Here is a 15,173-nt window from a genome sequence, read left to right on the forward strand (position 1 = left end):
TGTCGTGGGGAGGTTAATCCTACGGTGTCGCACACTGGATCCCCCCACTCGGCGGCGATGGAAGCCGTCGTGCCGGTTCCGGACACGATCAAGTAGTCGTCCTTCATGCCTTTGTTTGATTTGGGCGGACGAGGAGATTAGCCTAACGGTGCTGGACCGAGATTTAATGTAATAACCTACTTTAGAAAGTTTGTGGGACTCATATAAGAACACGACATCGTGCCATGTGAGGTTTAAACCCATCTGCTCTTTTAGAGCATCTACACTACCTAGAACTCTAAAAACGTTTGGGAGGCATTGGTCGGGACACAACCGGTGGTTGCGAAGGTACTCCCTTGTTACAGGTTTCATTGGAAGGGTCATCCCACCCTCTATAAAGGCTATCATAGGAATGATAACCTCTCCCTCCTTCTTTGAACCGGCCACGGCATTGCCGGGCAATATTCTAATCCTACGTCGGCAGGAATACGGTATTTGGCTCTAAAGCCTTCCATCCCAGCGGCGGTATCAACTAGACACTTGAATTTTCCCATTACAGAGGGACGATAGACTAAACTCTAAAAGGGATAGTGTTTGTAGTGATAGCCGAGGACAAATATCAAGGAGAAAAAGGTTAAGAATAGGAGCAAGAACTTACAAGGTTGAAGGAGTGCAAATTTCCACGGTTTTCTGCAAGTAAGGAATGATGGCTGATGTCTTGATGGGATTCCCCCGGAGGAATTATTTGAAGGCTCAGGTTCCCGAAGCGTCACGACGTGCGAAAAGGGCGGCCTCGAAATTATATTTGTCCCGCCTAAAATTTCGTGGAGTAATGAGGGCCGTTGGATGCCCATCTCACCATTGAACGTGAGGGACAAAGTGTAACTGGCAATATTAAATACGCGCGTTGTTCAAAATAAAACCGCCAAATGGCATCTTCTGGGACGCGAAACGATTTCCACACGTGCCATTACTCACAAAATGATTGGAGAAGGTTCTCGTCGGATCAAAACCCTATTTTTCTCCTCGGACGTTGAAAATTAGAGTTTTGAGGGGCTATTGTGGGGGGCAAAAAGATCCTGATGGGAACGTGGGCCTTTTGGGCCGTGTTAAGGAAGGCCGACCGACCACAGGTTTGGAAGTTGTTAGTGCTATGGGTCGGCCCATATGCCGAGGATACAAGGATCCAGCCGAGGGTGAACTTACCCTCGGACGAGCACCTAAGAACTCGGGATTTCATAATAAAGGTTAGGGGGTGACACAGTTAAGGCCAATGGTTAAAAGGGGTGAACCCTAGAACGCCCCAGAAGCACCGGTGTTGAAGAAATGTCAAAGATAAAGGCTGCTGCCTCCACATTAAAGACCCTGCACCTACCACCCTGGCCGCATTTATGGGGAAGTGACACCTGAACAGTGGAAGAGAAACTTCTGGTTACTATTCAAAGGCACTGAGAAAAGAAATATCTAGGCTAAGGGGGAGGTGAGGCAACACGTGTACAAAGCATTCAAAAGAGTAGTATATAAAGAGGAATTTAAGGCAGAAAGAAGGAGGACTTTTGTAACCTAAAAAGAAAGATAAAGACTAAGAAAGGGATATAATATAAGAACAGCTCTCGGCTTACGTCCGAGGAGGCCAATTTACAATATTCCTTATTGTTTCCAAGTATTCGAAATCCTTAGTTTGTCATTTAATCCCCACATACTTCTAACCTGGGTTTCAAGCCCACACTCTACAAATTCGTATTGTTTAAGGCTCATTGGGCCTGAGCCCATAACTGTTCTTGGGTCCAGGTGCAATTGTGCACTTACATTGATCATAACGAATTGTAATTGAGTTGAATGATCTCATACACCTATCTCCATTCAATTTAGGAGACACTATTAGACCAATTTATTCTTTTATCTTGTATTGTATTTAGTAGAATTTTATTAATAGTGATTGTCAATTGATATTGTATATGTAGTATTCAATAATGATTTTCAAAATTATATACATAATAGTAGTGTAATGAGAAACTTGGCGTAACTAATATTGTTAAGACATATGCGATTCAATGTTAGGAACATATATCACTATTTTGTGTAATTAGCTACTCCTTTGAGAAAACGCATTTTACTTGTAATTTGGTAGATTTAGGATGTGTTTGATGCTTCAAGAAACCTTGTTTCAAGTTCAAGTGTTAAAGCCATACAAGTCTGTCCAAGATTCAAGTGTGAAAAGTGTTGTTTATTAAAACTCGATAGCTAGCATATATCGAACCTTGAAGAGCTGTTCCAGCTCGTGGCTCGACAGCAGCTCGACAGATAGGGCATCTGTCGAGATTTATGAAACTCGGAATTTTTGGTCTATTTTTTATCTAATCCGTGATTATGTGTTTGGGCTTTCTTTTCTCACAACCCTAGGCATATAAAAGGATTATTTTAAGGGTCATCAAAGGTTACACAAGTTGCACAAGTGTTGAGCAAAGTTTGTTCATGCAAATTGTGACCGGAGACAGAATTTACCCTAGTTCATATTTATTGTGAAGAAACTGCTGTATTTGTGCACCGTAGGATTTTGTGACCAAGGAGCTTATCGATTTTCATCGTGTGATGAACTGAAAAACTTTGCAACCAACAACCTTCTCTAGTTGGTGATTGAAGTTGCGTATTAGGATTTGCGCAATTGGTTAGTCACGTACTGGGAGCCGTGCATTGAAATGAGAGATTATCACTACAAAACAAGTCCAATTGGGTATTAAGGTAAAAATTCAATTGTAAGTTGGTATAAGGTACTGAGATTCCTTTACTTGTATCTGCTTATTGTGATAATAGTTAATTCTCGGGAGTGGTGACCTTAAAATCACCTGGTAGAGTTTTTACCGTATAGGTTTTCCTCATTTGTAAATAAATTACCGTGTCAATCTGTCAAGCAGGTTAGAATTTGGGGTATTTATAGTTTTTTTTTCAAGCGTGGAATATGAGCAAGGAATTTACGCAGAAGCAAACTATGGTTCGAGCATAATGTTTATTTTTTTTAAGGAAAAAAAGAAGAAAAAAAAGAAGAAGAAGAAAAAAAGAAAGAGGGAGAAATGAAAGTCAAGAAAGAAGGATGCTATGACAAGAAGTCTTGCTCCGTGAATGACACAAACACTCAAATGTCCTTGGAAATTGGAAAATGTTAGTTCCAAAGTTTTTTTATAACACAAATACTAAGTTATTACGTGGAAGAATATTACGAGAGTGGCTCCAAGACGAGGGAAAAGGTTTCATACAAGGATTGGATATTACGGAGGATGAAGAATCACTTAAGGATTTATTAAGAATCTGTTTAATTTGTTAATTTTTTTTTATATAAGATAAAATTTTTATTTAGTCTAATCTAAATGTTTATGTGTGAAGCTTTTTTCTCGATATTTGAACTCCGGTCTTACTTTCTATACCCACAATCACATACCACAAGCGTTTATATTTATAGAGTGACTACCATACTAAATGTGTGCGATAGTTAAAATTAAAATTTTTTAACTAAAAATATTATAAATAAAGATAAAGTAAATAAAGGTAAAAGTTAGTTAAAATAATACAGTGAGACCTATAAATAATACTAAAAAATATAATAAGTGTGAATAGTAAAATAAGCTGACTTTTTAATTTATAGCTAAACATACCCTTAGTCACCCTTGGTGCCTATCTTATATTTATTAAATAACACTTTTTGGTATTTATTTTTAATTCTTATTTTATTTATCATTTAATCCTTTGATTTTAGAAGAATTTTACATGAAAATTTAATTTGAAAAGTAATAATATTTTGTTAAAATATATGTAGTACATAAATTTATTTTTAATTTTTTTTACATGTACCGTATTTATTTAATCTTAACCCTTAATTTAGGAAATTACCTTATTTAATGTTTTTTTTTTCAATATCTCTTATTTCAAAAAATATTTTTTTGATTGAAAAGGCAAGATCTGTATTAATTAAATGGAAAAAAAGTACAAAAGTAAGATAGGCTCCTGATGCAACGCAGTGCTATGCAAACTAGCCTGGCGACAAAGGAGGACAGCAAAGAAACATCGTTACACTCACCTCATCAAAAAGGGCGGCTGGTTTTCTCTAATCTCTTAGTTAATAAAATGCTATAAATATGATATTATTTAATATATTTTTATTTTTTATGTTAATGAAAAAATTTACACAAATATTTATATAAATAACATCATCTCATTAGTTGGAAGCCAATCCTCTTGTATAAATAATAATTTCTTTCCGTGGAAGAGAATTTCAGATTTTGCCACCCCAATTCCAGTGAAATGTATTGATTTTTATTGCAAAGAGCCAAATATGAATTTTCTTGATTGTGATGATGAAAAGCATTGAGAAAGATACGGAGAGACTTATGCTGCAAGCTGGCAATTGGCCAATAAACTCCTATATAAATTTCTTCCCAGTTTCCAATTGACTCCATTCATTTCAGTTCAAGCAAAATTTTTTTTTTGGGGAGAAAATTTCAATTCAAGCAATCATTGTTAAAGACTTACAACCATTTTAGCCAATTTTCAGCTATACAATCAAGACTTTAAAACAATTGGACAGTTAACCCATACTTCCACTCAAAGAGTTTTTTTTTTTTTTTTTTTATAATAAAAAATAAATGGCATATATTTTACTAAAACTTCAAACTTTGCAGCATAATATCTTTCTGTACTTTTTAATGCATCTTTGTTAATTTTAGGTATAAATATAGCTTACTTCCACCTAGGGGTTTACTTAATTTTAATGACTTTGTTAATGAGTGCAGTAAGGATACAAATATCAGGAAAATTATATAAAACCGCTAGGAATCTATATATATTAATAAGTAAAACTGAAAAAAAAATCTAATTATATTTTAATTTGAAATTCAATTAAAGTTTAATTTTACGCCACATGTCCCTTCTATTTAAAGTTTTTAAATTTTTGTGCTAGGATAATTAATTCAATGTGAAAATTAGAATTCAATTAGAGTTTAATTTTGCGTCACATGTCTTATCTAATGTAAGTTCTTTAATTTTTATACCAAGTGAGTTAATTAAAAGTAGAAAACGAGAAGTTCAATATAAAAAAAATTATTAAAAAATCTACTTATATGTGTGTGTGTGTGTGTGTGTGTAAACCAATGCTTAGAGACAACTTAATTAAATTCAAAATTGACTTTTGCTTTTGTTAGCTTTCCATGCAAATTAAATTGTTTAGATTTTTGTTGTTATTTTTTCTTTGAACTAATGTGAATTTTTTTATATTGTTTCTATTTAGATATTTTATATGCCAGGATCTTGAATATAACGAATTGTAATTGAGCTGAATGATCTCATACACCTATCTGTATTCAATTTAGGAGACACTATTGGACCAGTTTATTCTTTTATCTTGTATTGTATTTAGTAGAATTTTACTAATAGTGATTGTCAATTGATATTGATTTTCAATAGTGATTTTCAAAATTATATACATAGTAGTAGTGTAATGAGAAACTTGGCGTAACTGATATCATAAAAATTATAAGATAAAACTATTTTAATAACTCCAAATGTCATGGTTGAACTAATATCCTATATATTTTATAACCCAAGCTAACATCAATAGCACCACTACGATCTTACGCACGGGTTACATACTAGTTTGTGCATAATAGAATAACAAACAATAAATTATTGAAAAATATTTTTTTTGCCTTTTAGAATTTGCACATTTTAACTCATAATTGAACAAGTAATATTATTTAATTTGTTTTCTTAGAACGCTTGTTAACAGGAACTAATCTATATCAATTTTACATCACGTGTTCCATTTAATTTTTAATTTTGTGTTAAGTGAATTATTGAATATAAAAATTAAAGAGGTCATATCCAATTAGATTATAAATTGGATTTCAATTAGAATCTAATTTTCCGCCACATGTCTATTTATTTTTTAAATTTTTGTGGCAAGTGAATTATTAGGTGAAAAAAACCGAAGGGTCTAAATAAGAAACTGTTATATATTTTAGAAATGTATGGTTTAAAAAAAGTATAGGCTAATACTATGTATAATTGTGATTGTCTTTGATTGTATCCGTGCATATATATAAGGCTACACATTAGTTCTAGTTAATGCATCATTTGCACATCATTATTATTGTCTTTTTGAATTTTTCTATTCCCTTCCCAACCCCAACAAAAATAGCTCAATAACAAAAATTACCAATAGTAAAACTAAAAACAATTAAGCTCAATTACCGAATTCTATCCAAAATAAACAACTCAGCCCTTTAAAAATTTCTAAACAAAAATAATTTTGTCCTTACCCAAAAAAAAAAAAAAAAATCTCAACAACTAAGTAGTAGCAGAGTCAAAAGTTGAAATCGCCACATACAACCAACAGTGAAACTGCCCCCCTTTAATTCAAAGTTCTGCCTCTATTCCTGCCTTCAATCACATCAAATATAATTGAACATATTTCTTGTTTGCAGCCCAAGACACACCGTCTTGAGGCATATCCCATCAATCGACCAAAGAATGTAGCTCTAGCCTCTAAGCATATTTAAAATTCCAATTTTAAAGAGTGATTTAAATCTAAAAAAATATTGTCACACTTTCTATATGAAACGTAAAACTTGGGTCCAGAGTTCAGTTACACTGAATCATCAGGATGGTGACACGTCCAATTTTTATCATGCATCATCATCTCTACAGGTCTAATGCACTAGACCCAAGCCAAATTCCTTTATAAAAACCTATTAGTCCCACTGGTCAGGGCATGGAACTCATCCCCCAAGAATAGAACGTTATCTTAGATTTTTTTTTTTAGGACAAAACTTACATACAGTACCTTAGGTGTTATTCTTTAGGTTCCTCTCTTAAAATTCAAACATGTGGCTACTTAACTAAAAAATACACTTCCATTCCATGAGGAAAAATCCACATAACAAAATCTTAAAAGAGAAACCTAAATAACAATACCTAAATACTGTACCTAAGTCTTGCTCTTTTTTTTATTACCCAACAAAGGAAAATCTGTTGTCATTGACTTAATCACCAGAGTACCCTTGGCTAGCCCAGCCCAGAGTCCAACCTAAGTTATACTGCGAAGGGGTTTTTCTTTCTTTTGCAGTAATAGCCAAATAGGCAAAGGGGAACTTGTTCAATTAAGTGAGGCCATCTCTTTTTGTGGTTCCATTTGCTGTCTCTATTTACATCCCCATATACACCACTATTTTCTTCTTCTTTCTTCTTTTGAGAAGTAAAAAATTATAATAAAAATTCTCCAAGAATAAACTAATGAAATTATTAGATATATCAGATGTGAATTTATTAGATCATATGATGACATTAGGAAATCCCCATATACACATTCATACTACTTTTTAAGTATGTTTCATATTTTTATATCGAGTCATGAGGGTGTAGAGTACAACTCAATCAAATGCCAGAGTAGCAACGACTTTATATAAATATTCCAGCATAAAATATTTGCCATAATTCTACTACATGTGAGGGTAGTATGCTGGAGTAGGATCATTTTAGTTGTAACTAAAAATAAACATTCCATCATTTCATTGGACTGTTTTCCATGCGTAGTCATCTAGCAATGTCAAGAATATAATATTGCAGCGTGTTATATCAAAATCGAACCAAAATTCAACAGCTCTCCTTTTGTCTTAAGGTGCAAATTTACCAAATGATTAAACTTGCTGCAAACAAATTGTTATACACAGTTTTACACACCCTTAAAAGCAACTAAAAAGTCATGATGTTCATTGTAAAACAAATTGTGTACTCTTTACCAAATTCTCTCTTCCACAAGTATATTAAAATCAAACAGGCAATCTATTGTAAATCCAAACTCTACCCATAATAGATGTGAATAACATTCATATTGACAGTTTTACCAAAGTTATTGTTAATTGAATCTAGAAGTAAAAGATTGTGCGCCAACTTATAAAATGTTTCAAGCTTTAATCTACAAGGATAGTTGCTTAAGATTGTTTGGTCATGTTCAAAGAAGCGTGACTAATGCCCTGGTAAAAAAGAGAGTTAATCCAAGTTGAGGGAATCAAAAATATATATATAGAGAGGAAGACCAAAATTCATTAGTAAAAGTATTAAAAAATAAATAAAAAAGACATGTCAAGCCCAAAAGTTGCAAAGAGTATGACTTTTGATAGAGTAGAATAGAGGAAAAGAATACAAGTGGCCAACCCTAACTAATTAATTTGTTGAGGATTCATAGCCAACTCTAGAATTTTGGGATTAAGACCTTGTTGTTGTTGTATGTTATTTATTGCATGAAACACCTAACAGAGCCAAAAAATTGGCGACTTCCCAAAAATTTTGTTTAAATGAAACACACTCTGAAAGCCTCAACCAACATTTACATTCCTTTTCAATAAATAATAATAACTAGTCGTTAACTCGTACAATGCATGGTATTATTTAACATAAATGTGTAAAATTATATTGATTTCGATGTCAAAGTGAAAAATAAAATTATTAGTCTCTCAATAACTCAAATGATATTTCATTCCTAAATAACACCAATTTACCTCGACAGAGAGATAGAAACTCTAGAAGTTGAAGCTCACCAAGCTCTCTTGTAGTCTTGTGCTGTTTTTGTACCTCCTTACAATGTTTTTCTCATTTTTTGCCGATTAGCCACTAATTAGATGAAACTTTTAAACTAACAAAGAATTAGTTGGAGTTTGTTATGGCCATTGGCTAAATCAAACATTTCAATTAGATGTTAGGACCAATAAAAATATAAATTGAAAAGAAATAAAAAGACCCAAATATCAAAACAAAAGACAATCAAGATGATTCAGTCATTCTAAAAATATACAATTTAAAAAAATGTCTAGTAGAAATAATTAGTATTAGTTTAAAACATCCAATATAGTACGAATAATAACTGATTCAATGATTATTCATAAAAGCAAACACCAATAAGTTGATTATAAATATGGTGACAATATTAGAATGTAGTATCACCTCCTTGATTTGTCAAAACATGATTAGAATTTGAAATTGATATAAGGAGAGGATAATAAAAAGATATTGAAAACGTACTACATTTGATGTTTAGGCTTTGCTAGATAAAACGTTCTCAACGGATGAATATGAGGAGTCACAATGCTGCTCTTTAACTTAGTTTGCTCTCTCTTTCTTTGTTGATTGCCGCCAATCTAAAAACCAAAAAAAAAAAAAACCCTATATAGGAACACTCTTGCATATGCAAGTCTCATCAAAAAAGAAAAGAAAAGAAAAACAATCTATATATCAATTCCAAGAAATGCTAAACAAATAATTCCAAGAAACAAAAAGGGAGTGGAAAATCAACCTTCAAGTTGAGTGCAAAGATACTAATGAGGTTTAATGTTTGTGTTAGTACTGTAAAGGGAGGTTTGTATGTGAGAAAGAAAAAAAAAATCAGGGTTTATGTTTGTGTTAGTGCCGTACAGGGTTCTTATGCAAGAAAGGAAGAAACCCTAAAGGTTTTTTAAAAATAAAACTTTAAAAAAAATATTAATGAGGTGTAAATTTGTTGAAATTTTTGTTATAGAATTTTAGTTGAAGTAGAATTTCAAGCTCTTGAAACATATATCTAATAGAGTTAGACTTAAACTAAACTATTGTAACACTTGATAAGATAATTACACATTAAAGAGAAATAATAAATATATAAGATATAAAACCTAATATAAAAAGAATCTAAAATAAAAAGAAAAAGAAAATAGCAATGATGTGAAAAATTGTGAGAGTTTTAAAAGTTTCGATTAATAATAATAATAATAATAATAATAATAATAATAACAATAATAATAATAATAAACATTTACTTTCCCTACTTGCTAACATGCTTGTAATAATGCTATATCACCTAGGTATTACAATATGTTGATAGAGACGACAAATCAAAAAAAGAAATGCAGGATAAAAAAAATTAAGCTGTTGATTTCTCCACATCAAACACATTCCTAGAAAACTGTTGTGGGAAGTCCCCAAGCAGCCTTTGATCCAAAAACATATTAGGGGCACGTTTGGATGTTGCTGAAACCTTTCAGTTTTCAGCGTTCAGCTTTTTTAGTGGGTCCTGTGCATTGTTCACGGGACCCACAAATACTTTTTTCAGCAAAAATAACTTCAAAACTGGGTCCCATGGGAACTATTAAGCAAAGCCAGCACACACAACACCCCACGCCAACACACACACAAACATTAACACAAGAGAGAGGGAAAGACCTTTTCCCCAAGGAAATTTTTTGTATTATCAGCTATGGCCTCGATGAATTTAAGCTCAAGAAATTGCGGTGTTAGCTTCAACTTGTTTACTTCAGCTTCCTTCAGTACACTAGAAATGCAGAGAGAGCTATTAGTCATTTCTATAATACCATATTCATATCTTTTAAACCTGAAAAGTGAATCAAGCTTTTACCGGTAGAAATATGCATCAGCCAAACTCTTTTCCCGAGCCATGTATATCTGGTTCTCAATTTCTTGCTGCTTCCTGGCACTATCCTTTTCCATCAACTTCTGTTCCATGAGGATCTTACTCACATTTGCAATCTTCTCAGCTTCACTAATAGCCAATTTCTTACTTGTCTCTGCCTCTTTCTCAACCACTCTCTGTTTCTCAATAGCAATTAAGACCTAACAAAGTAACATCAACATAAAACATAGAATGATGCACTCTATTAACTTCAAAGGCTTACTATAATCCAATATGTTTTTCATTGACTGGGTGTGGGTGCACACACATGCATGTACAAAGTATGGATATAAGCAACAAAAAAAAAAGCTTGTAATATTGAATGCTCATAGGACCAAGGCTAACTGGTTTAAAGGGTAAACTCAATGTTCAGGCCATAATTTCGAATAATAAACATATATTAAAATCACATTTAATTTGTAAAGAATCTGCAAATTAAGAATCATATTGTGGGTGGGTCTGCGTGTCTATTTGCTTTGCTTAACTAACAGAGGAAAACAAAAGAAAGTAAAAGGACCTCTCATATTCAGTAAAAAGAAACTGAACCTTAGTGCGTTCCTCTTCCATCTGTTCAAAATTGCGTCTTATGCTTTCTGGGATGGTTGGCTTTGTAACACGAACACTCATGATTTCAATACCTGGAGCATATCGTGTGCAGTCACCCTGGAGAGAATCTTTCATCTTTTCGTCAATCTGTGAGAGTTACATGCTTTGTCAATATAGCATGAAATAAATAGATAGAAAAGGATTTGATAACCACTACACTAGCTCATGGTACCATAATGGTACACAACTATATTAAGGAACTCCTTAATAATGCTGGCCAACATAGATTCCCGAAGAGAAATAATCCTTGGAAATCAACACAGCACTACTAAGTTAAGATTGTTCAAATTTAAGTTAAAGATTTCAATATGTTAAACAATCTACCAGATTAAACAACTAAAGCAGAAGAAGAAAAGTACACTACTTTTATCAGAACTTGTTAGACTTCGTATACTGTAAAGCTAAATTGGAAGCTCCCAAAATATTTTCTTTTATGGCTTTAAAGGGTATGTTTTCTTTAGCATCCATACTTGATCAAAAACATCAATGTAGACTTGCTGAAGAGAGTGAGAGCTGCAGAACTGATTGATCTCATGATGAATTTTGTCATATATCCACGTATTGTCATACTGCACCCCATAGTTCAGCAGAGTGTCATGCACATGGTCCTTGTGAAGCCGGTGAACAACCTGAAAAGGCATTATAATCAGTGCATATAAGCTGAGCATTTCAAACTTTAGACCACTTGTAAACCATAATGTTGATAAAGAGCAACATCTGCTAGTAGCTGTACCTCTATCTTCTCAAAGTTGATCATGACACCTCCTTTTGTACCACAAGGAATATCCCTCACCTGCAATTTTACTCACAGGAAAGATTTGGTTAGACTGACAAGATGAAATCTCTCAATTTTCTTAACATTGAATTTTACCTGATCTGTCTGAAGGGTTACTTGAACAGGCTCATAATGGGTTATAAAAGGTAGCTTCAAATGAAAACCTGAAAATGAAGTACAAGCAGAAATTTCATAAGTTCTAGGAAAGCAACTACTAAATGAAAATCATAAAGAAAGGACCATATTCAAACCTGGATCTGTAATCGTCTTTTGAAGGGCACCTCCTCTCCAGTAAACCCCAACATGGCCTTCTGGGACTTGGTGCAGAATGGACAAACCATTCCTAATAGTTGATGGTGATTGATTCATCATCTGTAAAATTTACATTCATGTCAGAAATTTTCAAACTCAAATAAAATGATATAGACACTAATTCCAGTGGCTGAGATTCAGAACAACTCTAGAATTTTAAACAAACTACCATTTAGTAATCAAATTATATAGTCACTCAAAAAGAAACACTAATCCGCTGTTTTCTTTTTTCAGGTATGCCCCCCTGGCAGCAGCAATTACCAATAAGTAAAGGAATGTTGCAAATCACAAAACCAGGACAGGCAGCCAAGAACAACATAACTAGTTATAATAGTTTGGTTACTCTGTTGTTCAAAAAACTTATTCAAAGTGGGAACTAAATACATTCTCATATCTTCAAAGTGATTCTTTAAAAATCATGCCCTCCAAATTAAATTTTTAAATTTTGGTGTTTTCACATGCATACAAATTTGACATTTTCACAAGCTGCATATCAACTAAAACTGGTTTTGATTCTAGACAAACTGGATTAATAGTCTCATTTTCAGTTCAGCATGTATCAAACTAAACAAGCTTTGTAATATGCCAAACATCCCTAAAAGCATTCAGGCAACACAATTACAAATAGAGTAATTTAGAGATAACCCTGCAACCCCAAGGGCATACTCAGTGCCACAATGTAAATTCCTTTTAATTTTTTTTAAAAGATCTTAATAATTAAATGACTATGAGCTTTAGAACCACAGCCTGTCTTACTCTTACTATGTTCTATTTTATGCTCCACCATTCGTAATCAACCACATCCCTTTTTCTCCTTATAAAGTAATCAACCACATGAATTATTTTCCTCTGTTCTATTCTGTATGAAGTCATTTTCCCCTGTTCTATTAATAACCTAATAGATATTCTACCATCACACAATTCTTCGCTTCCCTTTAACTATGATTATAACTAAGATGGAAATTAATCTAAGAAGCATGGCCACTGACATAACATGGTACACAACAATTCTTGAATAGTTATGTTTACTTCTAGTTTTCAGACTAAATAACAACCATCAAAATCTTGAAAAACATATCTAAAATATATCAAAAGACTTTTTTTTATTACCAAATTGTATTTTTTCCTCCTCCTGACTAGTCATAGTTTTGACATGTATCTGAATATATGCATGTTCACTCTCATAACATGTGAATCCCACCTACAACTATACAAGAACCACACACAGTGAGATAGATGATACATATATCCAAAGAAAAGATCTTGAAGTAAATGTGTTTCTTAGCTTAGAAGAATATATGATAATACCATATAGTTTGATAATACCATGACGAAGATGGCGATAAAGGATAAGAAAACTGTGAGAATAGCTGAGAAACCACTTCCACCGCCACCGCGGCCGCGGCCGCCTTGAGGAGGCTGTGGAGTTTCGGCTCTCGGTTGATTTGAATCCATAAATGGCTGTTGGTTATTGCAGTGTCGGTCCGTCGGGCAGGTTAGAATTTGGGGTATTTATAGCAAGAAGGTTGCTATAAATAAAAGAAAGAGGGATGCTATAACAAGAAGTCTTCCTACATGCATAAGTGAATAACACAAACATTCAAATACCCTATGAGACAAATACCACGTGAAAGAATCCTATGAGAGTGGCTCTAAAGATGAGGTATGAATGAACTTCCGTACTAGGAATGAATATTGTGAGGTCTTAAAAATTATTTAGTCAATCTTTTAGTGCCTATTTTTTAAATAATACTTTTTGATATTTATTCTTAATTCTTATTTTATTTATCAAGTAATTCTTTGATTATCTTAATTTACATGAGAAATTTTTTAGAATTATTTTACATGAGAATTTAATTTAAAAAGTTATAATATTTTGTTAAAATATATATGGCACATAAATTTATTTTTATTTATTTTTTATATGTACCATATTTATTTAATCTTAATTCTTAATTTAGGAAATTACCTTATTTAATTATTTTTTTTTCTATATATCTTATCTCAAATTTTTTATTTTATTGAAAAGGTCAAATTTTATTAATTAAATGTTCAAAGAGTAAGATAGGCTCCTGATGCAACGCAGTGCTACACAAACTAGCCTGGCATACAAGACAAAGAAACATCATTACACTCACCCCCTACACAAATTGTGTCCGTTGGTTAGCCACCGACCTAGTTGTACAAAAGGGCCGTAGCCCCTCGTAGGATAATCTTTCTTTCTTTTTTTGAGAGGCGCGTAGGATAATCTTAGATTTTGTAAAGAGCCCAAAATGAATTTTCTTGATTGCGATGATGAAAAGCTTTCAGAAAGACACGGAGAGATTATGCTGCTTATTGCTGCAAGCTGGCAATTGGCAAATAAATTCCTATGTAAATTTCTTTCCAGTTTTCAATTGACTCCACTTCATTTCAATTCAAGCAATTTTTTTTTTTGGGAGAAAATTTCAATTCAAGCAATCATTGTTAAAGACTTAAAGCCATTGTAGCCAACTTTCAGCTATATAGGGTCCGTTTGGATAGAACTTATTGCTGAAAACTGAAAACTGAAAACTGAAAACACTGTAGCAAAATAATTTTAAAATGTGTGAATAGTACCGCGGGACCCATTTTTAATGAAAAAGTTGCTGAAAAGTGAAATTTGTGGGTCCATAAACAGTGCACGAATGCACTGTTCACAGAAAATTGGGTCAACACTTGCGGCTGGAGGAAAAAAAAAAAAAAAAAAAAAAAAAAACACAAAACGCAGACGCAGAAACGCCTATCCAAACTCCACCATAATCTAGACTTTAGAATAATTGCACAGTTAACCCTTACTTCCACTCAAGAGTTATTTATTTATTTTTAAATAAAAATAAATGACATGTATTTTACTGAAACTTCAAACTTTGCAGCATTATATCTTTCTATACTTTTTAATGCATTTTTGTTAATTTTAGGTAGATATATAGCTTACTTTCACTTAGGGGTTTACTTAATTTTAATGACATTGTTAATGAGTGCAGTGAGGGTACA

General features: G+C 32.9%; 1 protein-coding gene across 4 annotated transcripts; it reads right to left on the minus strand.

The window, feature by feature from the left end:
* Positions 1-8,785: 8,785 nt before the first annotated feature.
* Positions 8,786-13,836, minus strand: LOC142627323 (uncharacterized). Of its 4 annotated transcripts, none has more exons than XM_075801163.1 (10): positions 13,485-13,622; positions 13,269-13,365; positions 12,098-12,218; positions 11,943-12,010; positions 11,805-11,864; positions 11,542-11,700; positions 11,012-11,158; positions 10,412-10,626; positions 10,219-10,327; positions 8,786-9,161 (listed from the first exon to the last, which is right to left on the minus strand). In XM_075801163.1, exons 3-10 carry the CDS (start codon positions 12,216-12,218, stop codon positions 9,045-9,047), a joined length of 996 nt encoding a protein of 331 aa, XP_075657278.1. In that variant the 5' UTR covers positions 13,269-13,365; positions 13,485-13,622; the 3' UTR covers positions 8,786-9,044. The 4 variants fall into 4 exon arrangements, with proteins under 4 accessions (XP_075657278.1, XP_075657277.1, XP_075657276.1 ...); XM_075801162.1 differs by having other exon boundaries at positions 13,467-13,555; XM_075801161.1 differs by lacking the exon at positions 13,269-13,365 and having other exon boundaries at positions 13,485-13,836.
* Positions 13,837-15,173: the final 1,337 nt, after the last annotated feature.

Source organism: Castanea sativa, chromosome 3, assembly GCF_040712315.1.
Source record: "Castanea sativa cultivar Marrone di Chiusa Pesio chromosome 3, ASM4071231v1".
Taxonomy (NCBI): Eukaryota; Viridiplantae; Streptophyta; class Magnoliopsida; order Fagales; family Fagaceae; genus Castanea; species Castanea sativa.

Excerpts from the sequence above, each read along its gene's own strand:
- LOC142627323 (XM_075801160.1), bottom strand. The coding sequence starts at position 13,613 with ATGGATTCAAATCAACCGAGAGCCGAAACTCCACAGCCTCCTCAAGGC. Across the intron at positions 12,011-12,097 it reads AAAGACGATTACAGATCCAG|GTTTTCATTTGAAGCTACCT; the intron begins GTTTGAATATGG and ends CTTCATTTTCAG. Across the intron at positions 11,865-11,942 it reads TAACCCTTCAGACAGATCAG|GTGAGGGATATTCCTTGTGG; the intron begins GTAAAATTCAAT and ends GTAAAATTGCAG.